At 39.9% G+C, this 26,592-nt stretch overlaps 1 protein-coding gene across 32 annotated transcripts; it reads right to left on the minus strand.

The window, feature by feature from the left end:
* Positions 1-22: 22 nt before the first annotated feature.
* LOC6562444 (myosin heavy chain, muscle) lies at positions 23-24,088 on the minus strand. 32 transcript variants are annotated; one of them, XM_032735940.2, is made up of 18 exons: positions 24,045-24,088; positions 21,386-21,687; positions 20,618-20,761; positions 19,323-19,703; positions 19,191-19,254; positions 19,010-19,108; positions 16,251-16,354; positions 14,642-15,049; positions 13,465-13,635; positions 11,891-12,480; positions 11,531-11,648; positions 8,260-8,523; positions 6,266-6,475; positions 5,141-6,027; positions 4,898-4,976; positions 2,826-4,001; positions 1,848-2,753; positions 23-216 (listed from the first exon to the last, which is right to left on the minus strand). In XM_032735940.2, exons 2-18 carry the CDS (start codon positions 21,587-21,589, stop codon positions 133-135), a joined length of 5,889 nt encoding a protein of 1,962 aa, XP_032591831.1. In that variant the 5' UTR covers positions 21,590-21,687; positions 24,045-24,088; the 3' UTR covers positions 23-132. The 32 variants fall into 32 exon arrangements, with proteins under 32 accessions (XP_032591831.1, XP_032591829.1, XP_032591848.1 ...); XM_032735938.2 differs by lacking the exon at positions 24,045-24,088 and adding an exon at positions 22,449-22,533; XM_032735957.2 differs by lacking the exons at positions 20,618-20,761; positions 24,045-24,088 and adding exons at positions 20,983-21,126; positions 21,918-22,088.
* Between the last annotated feature and the right edge of the window lie 2,504 nt (positions 24,089-26,592).

Consider the following 26,592-nt stretch of genomic DNA (forward strand, 5'->3'; position numbering starts at 1 on the left):
TGCCTCCCGTCGTTTCGATATATATTTTGTTATAGTTTTATTATTTTGTTTAAATTAAGAAATTAAGCTTTAAATCATAAACATAATCATTATGAAATATCATTTAAAATAAATTAAAAAATGAAATGGCATTTAGAATTCGTTTTCAGGAGCAAGGTCGAATCTTGGTGGGAAAGCCAATCCGTCGAATTGTGGCCTAACGGATGTCGCACGGGGCTGCAGAAATAAAAGAATACATAAATAAATAACGAACACGTGATATATTAATTATTTAATGATCTTAAATGGTAAGCAAGGCATGCCTGGGTGGTGGGTTGGGAGAGGGGGTAGACGAGTCACTAAAGTTCGTTGAGACATTTGACTAACTCACTAAGAGCCTTTTTGTAGTCCACACACATTGACAACGGGGGAGAGAGAGAGAGAGAACGATATAGAGAACGAGATAACTATGTAAAAACAATGTACGAATTGAGCGTGACGTAAATGCTCGAAACGTTTTTGAGTGCGGGGAATGTATAACAGAGAGAGAGATAACGCACGAAATGAACACAATGAACGCGTGCAAACGCGCGCTCGTCGCGTAGAATGAGAGAGAAATATGAAATACGAAGTATGCATTTTTTGGTAGAGTATCGGTTTGAGTGTATGCATGTGCGTGTGTGTATGTGTGTGTGTGTCCAACATACACTGACACACAAGACAAGACGCAACAAGAACGAGTAAAAGAGAACGAGCAAAAGAGAACGAGAACGCTGATAACTCAAAATATGAGCATTATTTTTCGTGTGGAAGACGCCACTTACAAATGTTATCAATAAAGTATCTACTGCTCCAGCTGTAGCTCAGCAGCTCTAGCGGCCACCCCTTGTCGCTGTGGGCTGCAGTACACATGTACAAATACATATTTTTTTTGTTTGGTTTTTTTTTTGTTTGTTTTGTGATTTTAATAATATAGTGGAAGAATATAGTTTTGTATATATATATATATATTTTGTATATGCAGTAATGGTTGTAGAAAAAGCAAAGTCGATTGATTGATTGCTTGATTGATTTACTTGCTGCTGCTGATGTTCCTCACAGTTGATTTTCTTTTATCTTTTAAAAAATAGTCAAAATGAACGCATTATTGGTTGGTACAATTGCTTCAATTCATCTTTCATTTATCTTTCTCGATCTTTGTATATATATACATACATTTATATATATAAATTGTATTTTCTTTGAATATTTTTTTGGTTGGTTGTTTGGTTGGTTGGTATTTTCTTCGCTCAGGTGCGTAAGTAGTTTCTGGTGGTTGCCTCTAATTACAATTCTCTGTTCTACCGAATGTCGTATGATGCATCTATATATTATTATTATTATTATTGTATATATATTAATTCTTATAAGCTATAATTCTCTTTGCATGTTTTTGTTCTCTCATTACATATATATTTATATATATATAATTGAATCATCATTTCTTTTCTTCTTTTTTTTCTTCTTTTAAATTGATTTTTTATTTTTGGTTGTGGTGCCTCAAATTGATCTTTCTTAAATCTGTTGTCGATTTTAAATTGGTTGCAGAGGTGAGTTGTGAAGAAGCAGAACGCGACCCGCATAATATGAAAGGGAAGAATATATATATAATATATATATGCATACATATATATAGGTAAAATATTTGAACACACTATACTGAAGAGAGATTTGATATATCGGAGTACTATAGTAAATAGTAAGCCAAATGGTAGCAAATGTAGTTTTAGCTGCTAAATGAATCAGTGGAGAGAGTCGTGTTTAGGCTATTTGTGAGATTGGGTAAAGGTGAAGGGGTAGGTGGATGGTGGTGGGGATTGGGTACTTACCGCTGGGCTGCCACCACGACCGACAGAACCGGCACGTCCCTTGGCGCGGAATTTGCTAATGGCCTGCTCAGCCAGATCGGCACGCTCCTCGGCTTCCTCGAGCTCCTGCTGGGCCTTGCGGAATTTGGCCAAGTTGAGGGCGGCGATTTCCTCGGCCTCCTCGATCTGCCTCTTGTATGTCTTGATCTTCTGTTGCAGCTTGTCGACCAGATCCTGCATGCGTTCGTGATTCTTGCGATCCTCCTCAGACTGGAAGCTCAACTCCTTGACGCGACGCTCGGACTTGCGCAAGTTCTTCTGGGCATCGGCATGTCGCCTCTGCTCACCATCCAGCTCGTTCTCGAGCTCGCGGACGCGCTGCTCCAACTTCTGGATGGCCTTCTTGCCGCCCTTGAGGGCATTGGCCTCGGCCTCATCCAGACGCACCTGCAACTCCTTGATCTGCTGTTCGAGGGCCTTCCTCAATTTCTCCTGGGTCTGGGCATGATCCTGCTCAGCGCGCAGCTCATCGGCCAAACGGGCGGCATCAACCATTGCCTTCTTGGCCTTCTCCTCGGAGTTCTTGGCCTCGTTGAGCAGCTCATCCAGATCGGAGTGCAGGGTCTGCAGCTCCGACTCCAATTTCCTCTTGGCAGCAGAGATCGAAGCGTTCTGGGCGGAAACTTCGTTCAACTGTTCGTGGGCATCGGCCAGTTCCTGTTCGGCCTGGCGACGACCGCGATCGGCCTGCTCCAGCAGAGTGCGGGACTCTTCCAGTTCGTTCTGCAGAGCGTTGGCGCGACGCTCCGAGATGCCCAACTGTTCACGGGCATCATCGCGGGCTCTCTGTTCTTCCTCAAGGGCGGTCTGGATGTCCTTGAGCTGTTGTTGGTAGCGCTTGATGTTCTTCTGGGCCTCGGCGTTAGCCTATAGAAACGAAAAAATGAAATCAAAGATTAATATTTGCTTAGGAATTGCTGCTGCTGATGGTGAACCCACCTTGTTGGCATGATCCAGAGCAATCTCCAACTCGTTGATGTCGGCTTCCAACTTCTTCTTCATGCGCAGGGCCTCAGCCTTGCCCTTGGCTTCGGCTTCGAGGGAGGCCTGCATGGAGTCGAGAGCGCGCTGGTGATTCTTGCGTGTGTTCTCGAATTCCTCTTCCTTCTCCTGGATGCGGCGATCGATTTCCTGGCGCACCTGCGACAACTCCAACTGAGCGCGCAACACCTTGTTCTCCTCCTGTTCGAGAGCAGCCTCGGCCTCCTCAAGAGCGGCCTGGAGCTCATCCTTTTCGGCTTCGAGACGCTTGCGTGCCTTCTCGATCTCATGGATGTTGCGGCCACCCTCACCGATCTGGTCGAGCAGATCCTTGACCTCATCAGCCAAGTTCTTGTTCTCACGACGCACAGCCTCCAGCTGCTCCTGTCCCTCCTCGTAGGCGCCCTTAAGACGGAACAACTCGGTCGAGTAGTTGCGGCACTCCTTCTGCGAGGCATCGAGTTCAGCGGCCAAATCATCAACCTTGAGCTTCCATTCGCCAATGATCTTGTCGAAGGCCTTCTGCTTCTTCTCGGCGGCGCTGGCAATGGCGTTGGCACGGTCGACCTCCAGCTGCAAGTCCTCGACTTCGGTGGACAGACGCTGCTTGGTCTTCTCCAGGCCAATGCACTTCTGGTTGAGCGACTCGATGGTCTCCTCAGCCTCGGCAAGGCGGGCCTGCAGCTTCCTCTTGGCCTCCTCTAGCTCCTCGGAGCGGGCAACGCCATCGGATTCGTACTTGCTGCGCCAGACCTGAGCCTCAGCGTTAGCCTTGCTGAGTTGACGCTGCAGATCAGCCTTGCCCTCAGCCTCCTCCTCAACCTGTTCGCGCAGGTTGTCCAGGTCGTGCTCCAAGTTGCGGAACTTGCCCAAAAGGGTGGCGCGTTCGCGAGACTCCTCATCGGCCAGACGCTTGGTATCCTCCAGCTGGGTGGTCAAGGAGATCTTGATCTTGGACAGCTGAGACACCTGAGACTCGGCCTCCTCCAACTGGCGGAGCAGATCGGAGTTCTCAATGGACAGCTTCTTCTTGCTGGCATCGAAGTCGTTCAGAGTCCTGTTGGTCTCATCCAATTTGGACTGGACCTCGTTGAGGGTGTGCTGCAGCTGCTTGGCAATCTTCTCCTGGGCAGCCTATTGTACGCAAACAAATATATACGAGGATTAGTCAATGGTTCTCGCTAAATCTGTTGCGGATTGTTTTGTGGCATTTTGTTTTTTTATTTCTTTCTTTTTTGTGTAAGCAATGTACAGCATTAGTAATTAGGGGTTTATTAAAAGCAGGCAAATAAATATTTATTTTCTTTTGTTTCATTAACGGGTCGTTTTAGTTTTGGGCTACATTTTTCTTTTCTTTCTTTGTTTTTTTTTTTTTTGTTTTTTTGTGACTTCTACCAGAAGAAAATATACAAGTTTCGGAGCAAAAACAAACGTTCAGCATATAATTTACAGCAGGCGACTCGCAGTCGATTAAAATTCATATTGTATACCTTCTCGTTGGTAATGTGGTCGACACCGGCACGCAGATCGTTCAGCTGGCCGTAGTACTCATTCTTCTCCTTCTCAGCCCTGGTTTAGATATAACATAAGAGAGATTTGATACAAATATATGTGTGTGGTTAGTCTAGGGGTTACAATCTGTATTGGGAAATATATAGACAGATAGATAGATAGAACAACAACAAATAAGGCGAGAAGCGAGCGAGAGAGTCCATTGCGAGTCCATTCGGAATACCTTTACACTAGAATACATATATGTTTTTTACTTTTAATTGGGAGAGAGACACACATTGAGTGAGAGACAGAGATAGACACAGAGAGAGAGAGAGTTACGCACACCCAAGAAGTATTTTTTGTTAAAAATTCACTTCTTTAATAGGTGTGTGTTTGTGGCACATGCTTTTGTCTGTGTGTGTGTGTGTGTTCGTGAGTGTGTGTAATTAGGTGTATATGTGTGGCCACATATGCCACATAGATCGAGATCAGAATCGGATCAGCGACCCAGTTGCAATATGTCCGACATATATTACCTTATCGCGAGCCAACTGATCGCAGGCGGTACGAGTTTGATTCAACTCATTGTGGGAAGACTGACGATCGTGCTCGGCCCTAGATTACAACATAAAAAAAGATCAATTATATACACCATCTCTATATATATATATATATGGATATCATGAGCATCGTCTCTCGTTGATTCCTCTGTGGACTGCATGTTGCATCTGAAATAGCTGGCGAGTTCTATGTGCGGAAAGAGAGTGAATTTTACTTACTTGGCCTTCAGCTTGTTGAGCTGATCAACCTGTTCGGCCATCTCGGCGACGGCATCGTTGTGCTTCTTGCGCAGGTTGGCCAGGGTGGATTCGTGCTGGATGTTGGCCTCCTCAAGATCGCGACGGAGCTTGCTCAGCTCAGCCTCACGCTTCTTGTTGAGCTCAATCTGGGCAGAGGTGGCACCGCCAGCCTCCTCCAGACGCTCACCCAATTCCTCGAGTTCGCGGGCCAAATCGGCGCGCTGCTTCTCGGCCTTGGCGCGGGCTTGACGCTCAGCCTCAACCTCCTCCTCGAGCTCTTCGATGCGGGCCTGCAGCTCCTTGATCTGGCGCTGGTGCTTGCCAACAACGACCTGCTCATCTTCCAGCTTGGCGGTGATGGAGGACAGTTCCTTGTCCTTGCGCTGAATGGTCTGCTCCAGCTCCTTCTTGTTGCGCTCCAGATCGGCAACAGCCTCCTGGGTCAGCTTGAGGTCACCCTCAACCTTGCGCTTGCCCTTCTCAACATCGCCGCGCACCTTCTTCTCGCGCTCCAGCGAATCCTCGAGCTCATCGAGAGTCTGCTCGAGCTTGGCCTTCACCTTGTTCAAGTGATTGATCTTGTCCTCGGCGGCCTGCAGTTCCTCACCGGTCTTCTGGTTGCTCTCGCCCTGCATTTTCTTCTCCTTGTTCAGCTTGTTGATGAGCTCATCCTGGTGGGCGATCTCGTCGTTCAAGTTGCGGATCTGGTGATCCTTGGTGGCCTTATCCTGTTCGGCCTTCTGGATGTTCAGCTCCATATCTTCGATGTCCTTCTTCAGGCCAGAGATCTCTTGATCGGCCTTCTTCTTCTGCTGGAACAGCTGGTTGCGGGCATCTTCCTCCTGAGTCAGACGCTCTTGGATATCCTATTCGATTGCAAAAAGCACAAATTGTATGTGTATGTTGTACACATATTGGAATTAGCATGAGTGAGGGTGTTTCATTGATCATTCGTCTAAATTTAGCCAAGTGCGCACATCGCATATAGCAGCTCATCGAAAATCGCTCTCGAAATAGCCGTAACGCCTGATTGCACTTGATAAATTCATTTGGGGATGCGCTTCGTTGATAATTGGGGTCTTATTTTTGGTGTGATATACTTACGCGCAGCTGGTTCTCGCAGTCGTTCTTCTGGGCAGTCAACTTGGCGTTGCGCTCCTGGAAGTCCTGCAGCTGACCCTTCTCGCCGGACAGCGAGTCCAACAGGGCGGTCTTCTCAGCCAGCAATTTGGCGTTGAGCACCTCCAATTCCTTGCGCACTTTCACTTCAGCGGCATGCAGTTCCTCAGCCTTCTTGGCCTTCTCCTCCAGACGCTGTAAATCATTGGAAGCAGTTGTTGGATTACTAAATGCGGCACTTTCTGCGACGGCGGCAGCAACTTCTGGTTCTGCCAGAGCAGCAGGCTCTGCGGTTGGCGCAGGCTCTGCCGGAGGAGCAGGTTCTGCCGGAGGAGCAGACTCATCGGCTGGTGGTGGTGGTGGTGGATCTGACTCCTCTGCAGCTGGTGCAGCTGCTGCACTTTCAGCTGGCGCTGCCTCTGCAGCCTTTTTCGTTTTTTTCGCTTTCTTTTCGTCAGCCATTTAACACTCGATATTTGTATTGATCAAGATCAATAATGTGTAATTAAATCACAGATCACAGATCTGTTTGCTTTCGTTTGGTAGTTCGTTTGACTGTTTAAATACAACTGGAATGGCTTCTACTGCTGCTGGTGCTTCTGCTGGTGCTTCTGCTGGTGCTGCTGCGATAATTGCACTGTGCACACGATCGTTTGCCTTTTGGCAATAAAATTAGCTGATCGCCCTGGCATCTGTAATTGCCTTGCTTGCTGTGCCCACACACACTCATAATTCATAATTCGGCTATTCGCATTGGTTGCCTATCATTTCGCACTTGTGCGGCCAACAGCAGGTGTACTTTATATATACACATACTTTATATATATATATATCTATATGTATACTCCTCTCGCTTGCTCATCTCAATTAACATACAGCATATGTCCATATTGGTATGCATATATATATACAAATATATACATTAAATTGCTTTTATATGTATTCTTAGTTATTATTACTCATAATTGAATTTTTGGGGTTGGGGCAAATGTGGCGTATGCGTATTATTATTCATACGACCCGTACTGGCGCCTTTTTATTATTTAATTAGCAAGCTAATTGGCAACTGTTCGCCACTTAAAAAAGTCTCGAGCTGGCAGCATGTACAAGAATAGCCATAGCCATAGCCAAGATGGAGCTATAGATATTTAGCCAGAAATACACATATGGCAAATGCATATGTACTACATACACATTATATATATATATAGATATATACTCATTTAACACATACTCTTTTAGCCAGTAAACGGCGCACTTTTCGATTTCCAGCTAAACTATAAAAATCATTTCTTCGTTCTTGGAGCGTGGCGTTGATTTCAGCAAAACATTTGTTCCAAGTTTTTGGCGATTCGGACAGCATCTATTTTTAGGCCTAGGTCGATCAGCTTCGATCAATATTACATATGTAGGGCTATATACTATTAAATAGTTGTAGGCGTGGTCATTCTGATCGCAGTGCTTGCCATGTTGGTGGCATTAGATTGGCTTAATTAAGCACACAAGAATTCAATGCGAAAACTGTCTGTTTATATATGTCTATTAAAAGATCGCATTGCAGCTGCTGCCACAGATCCAATTATATGCAGACAATGCAGCTATAAGTTGAAGAGTTTTGGACGTGCCAGGGCTATAACTTGATTGTCAGCCGCAACTGTTAGCCAAGTTCACAAACACAAAATGCGGCCCACAAGCAAGTTGGATCATATTGCTTTTATATAAGTGGCACTCAAAGGTACTCTTGATATTCTAGTCAGGTGCAAAAATTGATTATCCCTGACCTAAATATTATTAAAGTGCAACAAAGTTCAATTCTCGAGTTTGGAGTCGGACTCCAGCTAAATGAAAAACAAAAGCTGCCTAAAGTCCCAAGAGAAAGTTTCACTTCCAGCTTCAGCTAACTCTGCAGTCAGTCCGTCAGTCAAAGCGAATTTTTCTCCCTATCACCATATTATATAGTATATATATAGTATACTTACGGCAATTTCATCCTCAATACGGCTGACGTTGAGCAGAGGCTTGATCTTCTGCCACAGTTTGTACCAGGGCCAGGTACGCAGCTGCAAGTATTTGCGCAGATTGCGCTGGACAACCTTAAGGGCGACACGCTGTTCCTGCAGCTTCTTGAAGCCACGACGGGACAGGTAACCGCGAGCCCAGGCCTGCATCCAGGACATGATCTTGCCGAGACGCTCATCACGGAACTCCTCCATCTGACCCAGGACACCGGCGCGGAAGAACACCTATTTATGTTTCAAGTGTTGGTTGTGTGGCAGAATAAAATAGGTTAGTCTCCAATCTAAAATATCCCTCACATTTTGCATAAGGAGCGCGTGCTTTAAGCATTTACAAACTGATCGGGAGAGTTTTTTTAAGGAAATACTCCCACTACCGATCAGCTCATAATTTGTAGATTGTTTTTATGCTTAAAGCGAAAGCGATTCTTCAAAAACACTTTTCGACAGGTTGAACTGGGATAGAATAGGGGATGGATTTGGTAAATATAACGAACAAAAAACAGGACAAACAAATACGACATTTAGGATTACAAATGATATAAATGAAGTTACAGATCGATGAAACACGTATAAAACATATAAAATAACATTCAGAGAGCTTAGATCTAAAAACAAAACATTGAATGAGTCGAGTGTGTGAAAATTGTGTGTAGAACTGCAAGTGAGAAACCACTGAAGAAACCACTTCCTAAGCCATGTACTAATAGCAAAAGGTAATTGGCTTCCCCAGTAGTTTCAGACTCCACAGTTAAACGTGTATATTGTAATGAGTTTTATTTCTTATTTTATTTTTTATTTTTTTTTTTGCATGCAAGCGTTGTTTGGTGTTTTTGCTGCTGTTTAGAGTATATTGTCTCGGATATACCTTTGAGTGACCCAGACGGAATTGATCTTCGGGTAAATCGAGATACTTAATGATAATATCAGTGGCCTTTTTGTCTTTGTCAACGCCTTGCAATAGTTTTGGGCACATGATCTTGTAGCTGTATAGGTTGGTAGTTTTAAATGGTTGGTTTTTGTTGTATTATTTGTCAAGTGTATTTTTGGTTATACAAATAAAAACGAGTTTTGTTTTGAGTGCATGTAGAACTACAAATTAGACTAGATTTTTAGTACTACGATATAGTCTAGTTAAGTTAATACTACAAATTATAATAATACCAATTTTTTGTTGTATTTTTTGGTTGGGGGGAAAATATGCTTGGACCTTTTTTGTAAAGGATTCAGTTTGTTTTGCAGGAGGAGGGGGGAATGTATGTTGGATAGAAATATAGTACGTATGTCCTTGTTTGTATTTGGATTTCGAGTACAGTGTAACCAACTTTTGATGGAAAACGAGAGAAAGATATAGACATGCGCACAGCACACTCACAGATCCGAGAACCCTAAGCTTTTTGCTTAGTTTTTGGTTATCTGGGGATCTGTGTATGTTTGTATGAGTGTGTGTGTGTATGCGTGTGTGTATGTATGTGTCTGGACATTCTGTGTGGAAGCCATATACGAAGTGTTTTTGTTGAAGTCAAGCTATTGAGCTTGTTTTTGTTTCAATCATTTGTGTATATAGAAAAATGTATCGTGCCTTTGTGTTGCCCATACGGAATTGATCATCGGTCAACTCAGTCGATTCGATGAGGACTTTCGTGCATTTCTTGGGATCCTCCATACCCTTGATACCCTTAGGGTTCAGGATTTGGTAGCTATATGTGCGTATGTGCATAACATATATAGATGAATTTAATATAAAAAAACAAATTCAACATCTACACTATAACTATATGTATGGGATTAGTATAACTAGCTTAGGTCTAGTGTTATTTACGTTTGATCTTATAAGTGTATCGAGCCATCAAATATATACTCAAACCAACTACTACGAATATCAAAATTCTAACCCATGCTGCAAAACGGGAATTTTGTTTACTCAACCAGGTACGAGGGTTTTTCGAGGAGTTTCTTGTACGTGTGCAAATGTGTTGGTGTCAGAGAGAGAGAGAGAGAGTGTGTAGGGGTGTGGTTGCAGTGGAGAAAGAGTGGCATGGACTGGTGGTCGGGGGTGGGGGTGGTTTACAATCATTATGCTGAATAGCGCCCCTAACAAGGTTTTAATTCTCTTTTCTGAAAAGGGCGCCCGTTATTGTTGGTTTGGGAACTGCAAATCACAAAAAAACTGCAGATAGTTTGCTTCTTTAAAGAGCAAATTTGAAGTTGAATATATATTGTATATATATATATATATTCAGTAAATACGGAATCTAGTTGTGTGTAATCCGTCAAGTGTACGGGAGAGATTGATAAATAGAAGTACGAGAGAGAAATTACTACTTGGAGGAGTAGAAAAATAGGAGTACGCAAAATGCATATATAAAAATCATAATTGATAATAAAAACTATTTGTGTAGAATTTGTGGAACGCGACTATGCCTTAGTGTGTCCAATGCGATACATATCGGGATCCAATGCTGTGGAATCCAATAATATGGAGCCACACTTCTTGGGATCATCGATGCCAACAATACCACCTGGATTCAGAATTTGATAGCTGTAAAATAAATCGTTTGATCATTTTCCGAGTACATTGTACACTTTGGGACCACTTTATGTATTGTGTAGTTGTTGTTCTTGTTGTTGTGTGTGGGTGTGTGTGTGTGTGTATAAGAATTGAAGATGCTTTCGCGTTGGCGTTTTTATGCATCACATTTCTGTTTTTTTTTTGGATTATTGACTACACAAACAAAATAATGAAAATATAAAACAGATTGAGCCATCCACTCATAATTGAAGAATTTCGAATACGAAAAGCGAATATGGAACTTAATCATGCCTTGGTATGGCCCAGACGGTAGAGATCATCATTCAGCTCGGTTGTCTCGATGAGAACCTTGGAGGCTTTCTTTGGATCTGAAAGGTCCTTAATACCGCGTGGGTTCAAAATCTGGTACCTGTTCACATAAATACACATTCATTTTTGAGACAAAAACAACAAATTGAACCATTCTACACTAAATCTTAAATCTTTCTTTTCTCAACACCTTTCTGAGGAAGACGACATCATGATCATCAACATGATATAGGCACAGCATTAGAACAAAAGATATTGGTACAAATGGAATTTGTTGAGGTACGTGAGGATAAAATACGAGAATAGTTGATATACAATTGGATTGTGTGGACAACTGGTAGTGGACTACACTAAACAAAAAAAACGGAGAATATACTATTTAAGTATGCGTGCCTTGGTGTTACCAATGCGATACAAGTCTTGGTCCAGTCCAACGGCTTCCAAACACTTGGTGGCAGCGTTCTTAGGCAGTTTTTCAGCTGCCATAACAGCTGGTGCCAGAATCATATAACTAAAGTTAAGTTTCAATAAATTAATAATTACGAAAGATTACTCAAAAAAAAAAGTAAAGAAGTTATCAATTGGTGCCCTTAATAGATCCAGTGTGTATGTACAGAGCTTGTGCATCAATTGCTAAAGGTATTAACTATGGTATTAACTATGTATATGTATGTATTAACTAAGTATGCCTATGTCTAGATCTATGTATGTATATAGATATATTTAGTAAAGGGGGGAATTTGTTTAGCTTACCGCATCTTGAAATCGGGGTAGATCATTCTGTTGGGGAAACCTTTACGGCAAATACGGATACCTTCAAGTACACCGTTACAAGTCAGCTGGTGCATAACCAAATGGGCATCAACCATGCCGGGCTGTTTCATCTCGTTGGGAATGATGCAACGGACGAAATGAGGCTGTGTCGAGCGCAGAATGGCCATCAAGCTGTTCAACTGCTCCTTGTAGGCTGAGGAGACAGTGGCGAAGCCACCACCCTTCTTGCCACGACCACCCTTGGCTTGTTCAGCGGTACCGGACTGTCCAGGATGATCAGCGAAGATTTCGATAAGCAGTTTGTTCTGCGACTTCTTGAACTGATCGACAACGGTGTCGTTCAACGGATCCTTGTTCTTCTCCAACCAACCGGTGATGTTATATGCGACAACACCAGCATAATGGCCAATGGCAAAGTGAGCGGCCTGCTGGCCGGGCTTTGGGGGCTTTGGCTTCTGGAATGGAGCCGACTTGCCCAAATGGGTGTTGGTCAGCTTCTCCGAGAAGGTCTGATCGGTGGCCTTGGGGAACATAGACTCTTCCTCCAGGATGGACAAGATACCCATGGGCTGCACAATGAGATATAAATGGTAGTGTTAGTTTCTGCCGCAAGTTGAGTACAGCAATTTTTTACATTTTAGTAGGAAGCACGCATTAAACTGGAAGTAGTCAAGTTTCTTTCAAGCAGCATAACACGCTTAAAATTTACGACTAAATTAAATCTATAATTTACACATTAGTACATATAACTTACCCGGTTGCTAAATGCATATTAGAGCTATTTAGTTGTTGCTTTTTTTAGGCTTTAGGCGTTCTTATCTGACTAGGTTATAAATTCTTGCAGTGCATATATAAATTATTTGGTTAGATTAGAATATATCATTTTTGTTTTTTTTTTGCAATTGTGTATGTATACATTTTATTGTGGTCAGTTGTGGCTATCTGTCATTGAGATAGTTGTGGCCCCACTGTACCTTTTCAATTAAATCAATACACGTTTGCAGATCCATGCCGAAATCAATGAAGGTCCATTCGATGCCCTCTCGTTGATATTCTTCTTGTTCCAAAACAAACATGTGATGGTTGAAGAATTGTTGCAGTTTTTCGTTAGTGAAATTGATGCACAATTGTTCGAAACCGTTGTACTAAATAACAATATTTTGAACAATAGATAGCCGGGTTAGTCAGATCGAACAAAGAATGTGAATGTGTTGTGTGATTTGTGTTAGTTACGTTGGTATTCTTAAATCGTTTCAGTTTTGCCCCCGTTTTTGTTTGGGTCGTTGTCGAAACATTGATGTGTTTGTGGGTTTTTGGGTGTTTTGACTGGAGTAGTATAGCTGTAACAGGTATATATATAGATATATATAGTTGGTAAGTGTAAACTCTAGTCGGGTTCATCAGTTTTAGATGGATTGCCCGGCAAAGAGTCGAGTGCTTAAACTAAATAATAAAAAACAATTAACAATCACTTAAGTGCATAGGAAAATGTGACAGCAAAATGTCGAATTGTCGAGCGAGTGGAACCGCAAATCGCAAACGTCGAAACGAACCTTTTCAATCAAATCAATACAGGCCAACAAGTCCATACCGAAATCGATGAAGGCCCATTCAATACCTTCCTTCTTGTATTCTTCTTGCTCCAAAACGAACATGTGATGGTTGAAGAATTGTTGCAACTTCTCGTTGGTGAAGTTAATACACAGTTGCTCGAAACCGTTGTACTAATTATGATGATAACGTAATGTTTTCGGGGAGTGGGGGAGAGGTGAACATTTAAAACAAGTGCATTTTGGATATCAAAATTAATACAGTGCATTTGGGTTTTGTTTTCGTTTTTCTTTTTTTTTTTTGTGCCCTAAACATTTAACATACAAAAGACATTCTGTGCTCTTTTTATGTGGATGAATCAGTGCTCTAGTGAAGTACACACACCAGTTTTTCAATTTTACCTGTTATTTGACTATTTGGAGGATTTGTCGAAGTAGAGCGCGTTTTTTTTGCGCCTTGAAAGAGATATCAAGATTAATCGGTGCTAAATTAACACACACAACAAACAAATTTTTGGTGCATATAACATTCGGGGAAATTGTTGGGTATAGAATATATTCCATTTCACACATTTATATATTTTAGATTAAGCACCTTTTCAATCAGTTCGATACAGGCCAGCAAGTCCATACCGAAATCAATAAAGTCCCAATGAATACCCTCTTTGGTGTATTCCTCTTGTTCCAAGACGAACATGACATGGTTAAAGAATTGTTGCAACTTCTCATTGGTGAAGTTAATACACAACTGTTCGAAGCCGTTGTACTACGTTGATTGGATAGGCAATATTTACATATTAAATACAAGGAGTTCTGATTTTCTTTGAGATTGTGTGTGAGTGTGTGTGCGTGTTCTGTGTGTGTGCATAGAGTGTGCATAGAGTGTGCACCTGAATTGAAACTAGTCATAGGTATTACTCAAGTCAAACCCATTTGCCTAACTTTGTCGAGAGACGTGTTAGCAGTTTCGGCGACATCAATGATTCAAGCCGAACAGAATTCGAAGAGAGCTCATTGACTGTCGCCAGGGGCTCAACAGCTATGTCCAGGATAAGATGCCATCATATAAAGTATGTCCTCGTTAAGTAGGATTACTTATAAAGACTTCCTATATATGTGGCAGGTTCAACCTGTACGCAGCTGTTTGGCCCAAGTTGTACCACTCCGTCAAAATACTCACGTCGAAGATTTCAAAACCAGCAATATCCAGTACACCAATGAAATGTTGACGCTTCTGCTTGGTATCCAGAGTCTCGTTACACTTCTTGACCAGCCATTTGAAGAGACGATCGAAGACACCCTTGCACAGAGCACCGATGGAGTTGGTGACCTGTTGGACGTTACGGCCCTGGGTGACGAACTCGTTACCGACCTTGATGCGGGGCTTGAGCAAGTTCTTGTACAGCTCAGCGGTATCGCAGCCGAACAGCTTAGATACACGGCCACCTTCCTCCTCACCATCCTGCTCAGCCTGCTCCTCGCGACCACGTTGCTTGAACTTCATGCCACCCATGTGCATAACAGCGGCGGTGATCCTGTACACATTCTCCTTCTCCTCCTTGGTGAAGCCCAGAATGTCGAAGGCTTGCTATATTTGTTACCAAAAAGTATTTTCAAAAGTTAATTTTCATGTTGCACATTCTCATTTCGTGTGTTTAGTGGACGGTTTTTACAGCATTATTTTTTTGGGTTTTTTATTACGGCAAGTTTCTTGAGTATAGCTTACAACTAAATCATGCAACGTGCTGAGAACGATAATAAAACAATTATATCAAAAAGTTTTGGCGGCATATATATATGTAAGCGCTTAGTTAGTAATCCTATAAAAAAAAATATATATGAACTAAATATTGAACGTGAATTGGGTTTTTACCAGGTGCTTACAGAGGTAGCTTAAATATTCCGGAATCGAAAGACAGCGTGTATAATTGAGAGAGTTTTGGGGATCTTATGGGGTAATCGTGCGTGCTCGGTGTGTGTGTATTCTTGTTGTTTTTTTATTTATTTTTTTTGGGTGTGTGTGTGTATTTTGTTGTGGGTAAAAGTTCTTAACCTGTACGGCACTCAAGTCGGTATGGGGCCGTTAATAAGTACACGAATACTTATAGAAGGACTAAGTACAAGTACATACAAAATGGAGCTTAATCAATTACTAACGATTTGTACGTGAAATTTTAGTAATTTTTTTTTTTAATTTCGTACAAATCGCAGTCTAACCGGGAGATATAGTACACGCAAAGTATCGTAGTTACAGCTATCTATATATATATATATATATTTATAGGTCTATATATATATACTAATTGCATACACATTCCAGCAAGCTAAACACAATCAAATTAGATCAGTCCATAGAAGTGACAAAGTCGTATTAAGTACATTTACAGATATAGGTAAATCTGTATAAATTTTTTTTGTTTTTTTTTGTTTTTTGTTTTTACGGATGCTTTTTTTAAAAGAAAAAAAACCGGGCAGGGAAATACGTCATTCGTGGGCATTCCAATTAACAACACACAGATAGTAGAGACTAAGTACTGGCAATATCTAGATAGTGACACGAAGTACTAGGTCTGGAACTTGGAACTTGGAAACTGGAAACTGGAAACTGGGTAACCAAAAGAAAAACACATATATATAATATATCTTGTGGGTGTGTTGGTGGTGTGTCATACAGCGGTTGGTGGTACAAACAGTCGTTCAGACAGTACCGGTACACATATCTACATATATACACATATATTGTATATATATATAACGTATATGTACGTCTTTCAACTGCCGTCACTTACATCTGCCAGCTGGAATTCCTCAGAGTCATCAATACTGGGCACAGTGACCTTGCCCTGGGATACGTTAAAGTAGTCGTAAATGTTATCAGAGAGGAAGCACATGTCTACATATAGCCGGAGAGAAGGATTGTTTTGTTGGTTTAGCGTAAAAAAACAACAACGAATAAAAAAACATTAAGTATAGAACAGAGCTTAAATACTAAAGTGGTAGGGATAGGAATGGTCCCATATTCTCTCCAATACTGTTGTTCCTTTCAGCATATATATATATTTGTATATATATATATGTGTGTATGTGTGAGTGTGTGCATGTGCTTGGTGTGTGCAAGGTGTGTGTAAATGTGTGTTCAATTGTGCTGTGGTGTGTCGAGTGCCTTGTATGTGTGTTGTGTGTTGTTTTGGAGTCACCCTACCCACAGTAGGGTTACCCCTGGTGCAATATTCGAGTATGCATATATCTTTTGTCAGCCAGGAGCGGGCTTCTCTTTTAAGAACCTATGGCATTTCAACATCAACTCTACCCGGTGTCAAGTATGAATTACGAATGAAAAATTGAACAAAATTTCGATTAGGGACTACGAGAGACCTCCTGCTCCCAGCATTTTGGGATGGTTGAAAGGTAACGGTAACGGTAACGCTTATATATAAATAGGTGAACTAGGTGCAAACTGCGACAAAGAGCGTGAAATAAAATATATATATACTGACAGTTATAAAAGAGAAGAGAGAAAATATAAAAGAAAGTCAGAGAGAGAGAGAGAGAAAGAGAGAGAAAGAGATAGAGAGAAAGCGCAGAATAACTCAAAGTAATTCCGGAATAACACTTGAAAATTAGCACACTAAAAAAAAAATATTTATAAATACTATATACAAAATTTGATACTGATTGATTTTAATTTGTTTCGGATAACAACTTCAAATTGTGGTGTAGTACATAGAAGATAGAAAATCAAGAGATATTTAAATATTATACAATAGATCTGATTTGGACGGGGTATATGGGGTGTACTGCGTCGCCGGCAACACAACTTACATCGGTTAACTCAAATTCTTCACCATCGTTGACACCGGGTATCCGTGTTTTGCCCTGACAAATGCCAGGATAATCACCAATATGTTGGGTAAGAAATACCATCTCTATTTATTGTATTGGAGTGTAGCATTAAGTTCAGTTTCAATTTTTCAAACAAACTCCACACTTCATATGCATATGTGTACAGATAGATTTTGGGTATAATGAGTATATTACCCTAACACTCAACTTCTACCTACCATTATAGATTGATGCTAACTAAATTATTGTTTTAGATTTAAATTAATTCGGTTTAGGGTTAGGTTTAGGGTTTAGTTTTGCAAGTAGCTTGAATTGCGTTTTGCTGTGAAGCGTTATGAATTTGACGTTGTGACAAGTAAATACATGTAAATAGAATTTGTAGAGTATATATGTATACAGAATTTGTAGAGTAGAAGGATTTGAAATGTTTAGACAATGCACAACATTGAAGATACGACAGACAGATACAACAGAAAAATAGATGAGCGTATTATGCTCGGAGTTTAGGTGAGTTAACATTGAGTTAGGACACTGAAATGTAAGATATGGTGAGCATATGCATAATAAGTAACCATGTTCTGTATGGCCTTACATCCACAGCGACCCATTCTTCGGCATCGTTAACACTTGGTATTCTTGTTTTGCCTTGTGATACGATACGATAATCATGAATGTTGTTCGATAGCAGGCAGTATTCTAAATATATATATCGGATGATCGAACAATGGTTCACGATTGTGAGGTGTACATATATGTAAGGGGGTAGAGAATTTGATATTTAATATATGGATTGGCAATATATGTTTGGTTTGTATTATTATCATCTTTGGGTATGGTATGGAGTTAAAAGGAAGGATGACTGAAGGGGGGCGTGGGGGGATGGGGAGGGGGTATATTGTTTTGGTATTTGAATGGAGGCACGCTTGTCATTCTATTAAAAAGCCTTCAACATATTCCAATAATCCGTATTTTGGGATGGTTTGTGTTGGCAATTTGGAATAGATGTCGGCTACAGCTAGCCATTTAAAGCGATAGACGAGTGTGTTTTGTGTGGCCTACGTAAACGCTACGATATACGAGTATACGATAACGATAACGATAGCGTTAGCGATAACGATTACGATACGCTAGAAGCTAGCAAATAAAAAATTGATTATAGAGTTAACCAAATAATTACTCAATTAAGATATTACGAAAGTCGAGTAGTAAGTGTAACCAAATACAATAAAAACAATTAATGAAAAACGTTTTGTATCTAATATGTGGGACAATTACATCTGTGAGGTTCATTTCCTCATTATCATCGATACTGGGCACAGTAACCTTGCCCTGGGAGACAATGTGGTAATCGTAGATGTTATCGCTCAAACCACAGATTTCTAAACAGATTCATCGGAAATTTTGTGAAGAAAATAAATAAATCATATAGTGTGTGTGAAAGCCTTTTGTATATGTATGTGTGTGTGTGTGTGTGTTTGTTTGTATATATGTATGAGTGTATATATGTGTATGTGTGTGATTGTGTTCAATTGTTGAACCTAAACCACTGCCAGAAGTACTGAAAGATATTTCATATATGAGAGACGAGAGATAAACTCTTGCTCATCAGACAAAGAGAGATACAGAGAGAGAGAGAGAGAGAGAGATAGAGAGAGAAAGAGATGGGTGATGGATGAGATAGACGACAATGCTAATGGACTTATACCTTTAACACCAGCAACAGCACCAGACATGATCTGGTAGAAGATGTGGTAGGAACGCTCCAACGACTGCTGAGAGATGACACGAGCCTTCTCCAACAGATCTGAGAGAAGAGAAAAAAGAGAGAGAGAGAGCAAAATATAGTACAAGAGTATATCAAATAGATTTGCTATTTGCTAACTTACAGGTCTCAATATCAGCACCAGCCAGTTTACCAGTAGGACCGAAATGAATACGGATGAATTTACCCTGTTCAAGTAGAGCACTTGTTAATAATGATTTTTCTTTGGATTGTTTGTTGATTAAGTGTTACTTACGAAACGAGAGGAGTTATCGTTACGCACGGTCTTGGCGTTACCGAAGGCCTCAAGCACAGGATTGGTTTGCACAACCTGATCTTCAAGGGAACCCTTGTTCTTCTGCGATTCATCCTTCTTGGTCGAGGCGCCAACAGTGGCGAAGTACGCAATGACCTTCTTCGTGTTCTCAGTCTTACCAGCACCAGACTCACCGGTAATCAACATAGATTGATTCACGTGGTTGGTCAACATGTCGACGTAGGCACCGTCAGAAATGGCAAAAATATGGGGTGGCACTTCATTACGGCGCTTACCACGGTACATCTTAGCGCAACGGTTGGTATAGACGGGGTAGCGCTTATAAGGATTGATGGCAACGCAGAAAAGACCAGAGTAGGTCTATTTTTTTTGCCATCATCGTGGAAAGAATAAATTACAAATTAATAAAGATGTTTTTTTTGCATTTTTTTGTCGTTAGTTTTTACAGATTAGTTAGTTTCATTGTGGGGGTAACGTCTCTAAAACATTTGGGGTATTCCTTTCGAGACCCAGCCGGAAGCTGTTTATCAGCATTTTCAGCGGCACAAAGTCATGTTTTAGAGCCGTCCCGTAGACAGTTTAGTAACAGTTTTTGTTTTTCATGTCTGTTTGGGTTTATTTTTATTGTTTTTTTTTTATGTTTGTTTCATTGTTGGGTCAACCAGTTTTTGGTGTTCGTTTTTTTGTTGTGGTAACTAACTACAAATATTTGGCATTTGGGATACTTGTTTAAAGTATTTTTTTTGTGTTTTTGTTTTGTTGGAGTGGGGAATGGAGATGATGATCTGTAAGGTTTCATCCAAGCTCAGCATCCTTGGCGTTTTGTGGTGTTGTGTGTGGTGTGTAAAGTGTGTGTGTTGAACCGATTTCTTTCCAGTGAAGTGTTCATCTGACTGGACGGCTAAATGGTTGTGGTTAGTAGAAGCCCAATTAATGCGTACAAGTCACAAGTTGTGGGTATTGTTAGCCATAGTTAAATATCCATTTTAATAGCTGGATGTAATGATGGAATTTGTTTAGATTTGAGCGACCAAAAGTAAGAAGTTTATGGGTATGCAAAGCTCAAGTTTTAGCGGAACTACCGAAAAAATGCATTAGATATATTTTTGAAAGCATTTTAAAAATGTAATTCGAACCGACAGCTTTTAGCTTGAATTTTGAATACAAATGTGTTTGTTTTTTTTTTTGTTTTTGTGATTTTGGTAAGCGGTTTAGAAACATAGAACGGCTGGGGATTTTAATACTATTGCCATACCGGTACGGCAATTACTTACATAGATGAGCTTGTTGTAGTATCTCTGCCTCAAGTTATGGAGCACAGAGGCATCGTTAAGGTATGTCAAGTTAGACATATCCTCAGCTTTTTCGTATTTCGGTGGGTTCACCTGCGACAGTAGATCTTTCTTGAAGTCTTTCGTCTGTTTTATGTCAAGTTGTCAAACCGTATTTTGTTTTTTTTTCATTTTCATTTTCGTCATAACCCATTTGTCGTATTGTTTTTAATTTAATTATAGTTGTTGTTGTTGGTGGTTAGGCGTGGTTAGCAGTTCAGTTTTGGTTTTGGTTTTCGATTTGTGAGAAAAGAGACCGAGAAGAAGAGAACCCATATATTAGTGAGTTTCTGGATGTTGACACTTACGTAGATAAGCTTAGCATAGTAACGCTGGCGCAGATTGTGCAGCACGCAAGGTGTGTTCAGCACGGTCATGTCAGCCATATCTTCTAGTTTTTCGAATTTTGGTGGATTCACTTTCTCCACCTTATCGGCTTTAAAATCTTTTACCTAGATCATGTGTGGAGTATAGCTACATGAAGTATTTTCTTTACACTGAGCATAGCTCACAAGTTTCAAAAGACCTTTCGGTTCACAAAGTCTTCACGCTAACTGGCCATTTGTTAAAGTCATTTTGTAGTACCAAAAATCATTCACCAAATGTCAGTTAATGGAATTAACTTTAATTGAGCCATTAGGGTATTTAAAACTTGTGCTATATTTGTTGTTGTATATAGGGGTTGTAGGTGTTTGAGCATCGCTGCATTACCTCTCCACCAGGCAGACCGACGGAGACGATATCTCCCTTGGTGGCCTTGATATCACCAATGAGGAAACCCTCCTTCTCGTCGGGAACCCAGCAGTTCTTCTTGGAGTCATAGGGTTTCGATTGATCGATACGTCTCTGCTCCAAAGACACGAACAGGTATGGGGTGGGATCCTCATCCTCCTGGCTAGCGGCTGGCTTCGGCATCTTGATTAAATTTCGCTTTTAAACTTAAAAACTCGACAAATTATAAATGGGACTTTTTAAAATTCTTGTGTTAATCGCGTCGTGAGCCCAAAACTTCCCTGTAAATAAAATAAAAATAAAGTAATTAAATCAATTGCTCGACGCCACAAAATTTTTCTATTGAATTCATCTTTATATTTTGGATATTCCCAATTTGTTTATTTTATGCTTTTGACCCATTTTTATAGGCAACAATCACAGCAGCAATCGAGACTATTTGCTTGTATTTGTGTGTGTTTATTTATTTGATGTTTTTCTTTCCAAAATATTTCTTGCATAGTTTTCTAACCAAATATGTGCATATGTGTTTCAATATTTCCAAAGAATTTCGTAACCGGATATTTCGTTGTTTCGGATTTGAGCTTTTCGTGCACCACCCCGTTTCAGTTAATTAATTAGGCCTTGTTGTTGTTGCTGTTGCTGTTGCTGTTGCTGTTGTTGATGTTGCTACGTATAAACAGAGTCAGCAGGAACAACATCAACACGAACAAGAGCAATTGACTTGTGTGGGTTGTCGCCTAAATATAGATCAGTGCCATATAACCGCACATATAGATCTTGCGTATATACTACATATATATAGACATATATTATATATATGTGTGTGTGCTCTATGTGGGGCGTTGCTATTATTACGTAATTTCGTTTTTTCAGTCACTTTATATAGATATACATATATGCATATATATCTGTATTATATATTTTTATGTTTTTAGGCAAGGTAATTTGTATTACGTAAACGATTACGATTATTTCACCGATAAATTATAGATTAAACCGCTTTATCGTTATTTTATAAAATTCGACTAATTTCACTCACTGGATCGCGTTTTCGAATTTCCCACGCTTTCAAAAACTTGTTTTCGAGCGTATGTTCTAAAACACACAAGTTGCTAAATCGCAATGATCGCATTTGACACGCTTCTCAAGCGTTGCGATATTTACGTACATATATTTTTCGAAAATCGGCAAAACGAAGTCGGCCGAGAGAAATGAAAAAAACATATATATATATACATATATATATCTAAAACGGACACTAAGCGAACTTTCAACGAATGCGTTATTTTTAAAATTCTCGAAATTATTTCGAAACCAAACACACGTACATAGCATATATATAAAAGAGAGCATATATATACACATATATATATATATATATATATATAAATATATATGTATATGTATTGGATGGGGTATTGGGTTGATGTGAAGCTTTTTTTCGCTTTTCCTGCACTGACTGCCGCATGCCGTTTCTAATACAATGTATGTTGTTTTTATATCGCTCTCTTTCTAACAACGTCTATGGTTATTTTTAAAACATATTCGAAATATTTCGCTCATGTGCATACATAGAAATATATACACTTATCTATGTGTGGACATCGAGAAGTCTGTGCTCTTTTTTGTGCACGCATATTGAGAAATCACAGGTATTCATGTATGGAGGGAGTCATCGAATAGTAATACGAAATACTGTTTTTGCCCTCTATGGTTCTTTTCGAATTTCGATCAAGTAATGGTCAAGGCATGCTATCTCTTTCTACACATGGGATTGATTGCAAAATAACACAATTCGAATATGCGAGTAATAAAAAAAGTTTTTTCTTTTCTTTTCGTACAATATTACTGTGTAATAATATTTGTAATAAAATTAGAAAAAAACTTTTGAAAAAATCGAATTGCAGTTCAATAGTTATCAAAATATAAAATGTTCTACATTTTTTTCAAAGATTATGTGATTTCAGAAAATTTATTGACTGTTGCAATCAGTTGGGCATCCTTCAATTGATATTGACATGGGTATGGTCACTGATTGTGCGAAAGGGGCGTAGTCGTTTTCGAGGCGTTCTATGTCTTGATGTATTACACAAGATGCTGATTATGTGTGAAACTGAATTGGAATTGGTATCGAAACGATAGCTGACACGATCGTTGGTCAGTGAAAGTAATATGCGAAATCTTTTCGTATTGGAAATGAGTTAATTATAATCCAGTTAAAGGCGTTTCCTATCGTAGTTGTTGTCATTAATCCAGAGTCGACAAGTGTATTCCTTAAATCACTTTCAATTAGCACTTTTACCGATTTATATGCGAATAGTTTTGTATTTATTGTTTTTTTGTTTTTTTCTTTGGCTAAGATCCTTGGACAGGATAAGCAATAAAAATGTAGGAACACACACAAATGCACATACACACAGAGACACACACACTTTAATATGGGTGATTGTTTCTTTGCTGCTTTTTGAAAAAATGTTTCTTTCTTTTTTTTTTTCTTTTTTTTGATTGTCTCAGCAAAAAGGTCAAATTTTGTGGCTGTCTCTTTTGCACTGCCGCTGATGCTGCTGATGATATTGCTGCCGCTTGGGATATATCCAAAAAATTAAAGATCGCACATCAAAGGTGTTGCACTTACGCGCTCGAAAGCCGTTCTGAACCGTGCAACCGGTAAACTTGCCTTTTATACGTGGCAATTTGATACCCCCATAATCTGTGCCGCACAATCGTGAAAAAAAGCGAAAAGCTCTCGTAACCGAACATCTTCCAAGTTTCTATTTCTATGTGTGTGTGCGTCTGTTCTGGTGTGTGTGTGAGTGTGCGTGAGTTGCCAGCTATTTGACGGTTTGTGCCACGTCTCGGTTTTTCTTGCTCCCTTTTTCGGTCTATCGGCCCGTTGCCGATACTGTTTGTTGTTGTCGTTGTTGTTGTTGTTGTTGTTGCAGCAAGTGGGCAAGTGTGCGTCTCTGTCTTTGTCTGCTTGATGGTGTTAGTGAGTGGGGCTATGATGCAATCGCCGCACACCAGCCACCAGGATCGAGAGAGCGCGAGAGAGTCTGTGAAAGCTTTTCAGCGATTGCGTGAGCACGCTCTCTCCCACACACACACACACACACGGTAAGTGTTTTTATGCGTGTGTGTGTGTACGTGGAATTCATTTCAATGACAAATTTTGCATTTGTAAAAAATCCTTGTTCATTTATTGTTGTCGTTGTTGTTGTTAGTATTACGCTCTGGCCCTCTTGCTGTCTGGCTCCCTCTCACCTTTCTCTGCCACCCACCTTTTCCAAAGCTTTTGCTTATTTCCCACACACACACACCATTTTCCTCTACATATGCAATTTGATTTGTTTTTCTTGGCTTTTCTTCTTTTTTTTTTTTAGTCAGTGATCATTTTTCGGTATTTGTTTTATTCTATTCTTTTCTGGTCACCTCAATGCCAATTTGATCTGCCACCGGTTCGGGGGCGTTAAAATCTAGCCAGATCGTATCGGTTAGCTATGGGCATACATATATATATATATATATATATATATATACAGATACAATGGATTTTAAATGATTGATCAGCTGTTCCAATCATCAATGAAATGATTTATGATGGCTGAAATATCTGCGTTCATTTGATAGAAAAGTTATATGCATCTTTCCTATGAGATATTATCGAACGTGAGGATCGTCTACAAAGTATTTATCATTTGGCGTCAGTTGGATGCTGGCATTTTTACAAAACGCGAACAAAAAAAAATCAAAAATTCTTGTGTGAACTTCAAAATAACGCACACAGCGAAACGCAAATGGCCGCAGACGCCAGCAGCCACTTGCAGATACAGATGCAGATACAGATACAGATACAGAAACATTAGCAGATACTAAGTAGATAAAATAGATACTGAGAAGTGCCAAATCAAATAAATGTTGTCGGCGTCCTTCAGCGCAATGCAATACATTTTTTTCAATGCTAAATTGAATGCATCTGACAGACAATACTCGCAGTCGACAGCGTCTGCAACAGTTTAGTCGACTTTAGTTGATCTGCCCTGGTCGACAGCATTCATAAGAATGCGGGTCCTTTCCACACACACAATGTGAGCGATTTCTTAGATCGCCCACAGCGAAAATACTTTTCATAAATGATTTGAATATTAAAATAAAATTAAAAAAAAAAAAATAATAAATAAGGAAAATACCAAGCAAGACAAACAAATTTCAAATTTTTAGATTTTCTGGCTTATTTATAGTTATAAATTTTGATTCGCTTTCGCCACAACGTGCCTGAAAGTCTTTCTGTGTATGTGTGTGTGTGTGTGTGTGTGTGTGTAAGTGAGTGTATGTGTAATAGCTGGCTGCTCTTCATAAGATCAGAAACTGCCCCCTCGTCGAGGACGCCTCTGATGTGTTTTCAAACGCCAACGCCTCTTGAATGGAATCTTCATGAAACTTTATAGACCAAAAGCGTTCAAATAGAACCCAACAAAAAATATATATTCAAATCAACATATTCTATGGTCCGCCACATAATGTGCTGATGCTTGGTCTTTTCGCACATAAGATAAAATGATCATAATTTCTCTTTATTTTTCAAATATATATATTTTTTTTTTGAATCCGCTGTGGCTTCTGTGGTTCTTCTTGCTGAAACACAATCTGCGACATTGTCAGAAATAATTTTACGCAATTTTCCCCAACAACAAATCAAACAAAGAGGAAAAAGAATAGCAAACACAACAACAACAATAGCAAGAACAATAACTCGTAGATTGCCAACATCAACACAATTTGAAATAAAATTTGCACATATTTGAAATCAGAACGATAATCTTCACGTTTGAGAGAATATTTTATGTGTTTTGACACAAGCTCTTGCAGGGTATAGGTCCATAAATTCAAAGTAGTTATTCTTAGGTAGGCACATTGGTTTATCGGGGCTTGTTAACTTCAGGTATAAGAACTTTCTAGAAATTTGACGAAATCGAACAAATCTAAACTATTTTTCAGACTTTCTCTGGCGTTTTGAAGTATAAAACACGAAGCAATCAGTCGTTAAATGAATGGAAGAACTAATAAATATATATATATATATATAGACATATTCAAAAATGAATGTATTAAATAAACAAAAATTGAAATAAAAAAACAAATGTAAAATAAAACTACTTCTGAAACCAATGCGATTTAATTTTTAA

Source organism: Drosophila grimshawi, unplaced genomic scaffold, assembly GCF_018153295.1.
Source record: "Drosophila grimshawi isolate 15287-2541.00 unplaced genomic scaffold, ASM1815329v1 contig_1377, whole genome shotgun sequence".
Lineage (NCBI taxonomy): Eukaryota > Metazoa > Arthropoda > Insecta > Diptera > Drosophilidae > Drosophila > Drosophila grimshawi.

Excerpts from the sequence above, each read along its gene's own strand:
- LOC6562444 (XM_032735940.2), bottom strand. The coding sequence starts at position 21,589 with ATGCCGAAGCCAGCCGCTAGCCAGGAGGATGAGGATCCCACCCCATAC. Across the intron at positions 6,476-8,259 it reads GTATTGAGGATGAAATTGCC|CGTCTGGAGGAGAAGGCCAA; the intron begins GTAAGTATACTA and ends AATGATTTACAG. Across the intron at positions 4,977-5,140 it reads CTCAACAAGCTGAAGGCCAA|GGCCGAGCACGATCGTCAGT; the intron begins GTAAGTAAAATT and ends GTTGTAATCTAG.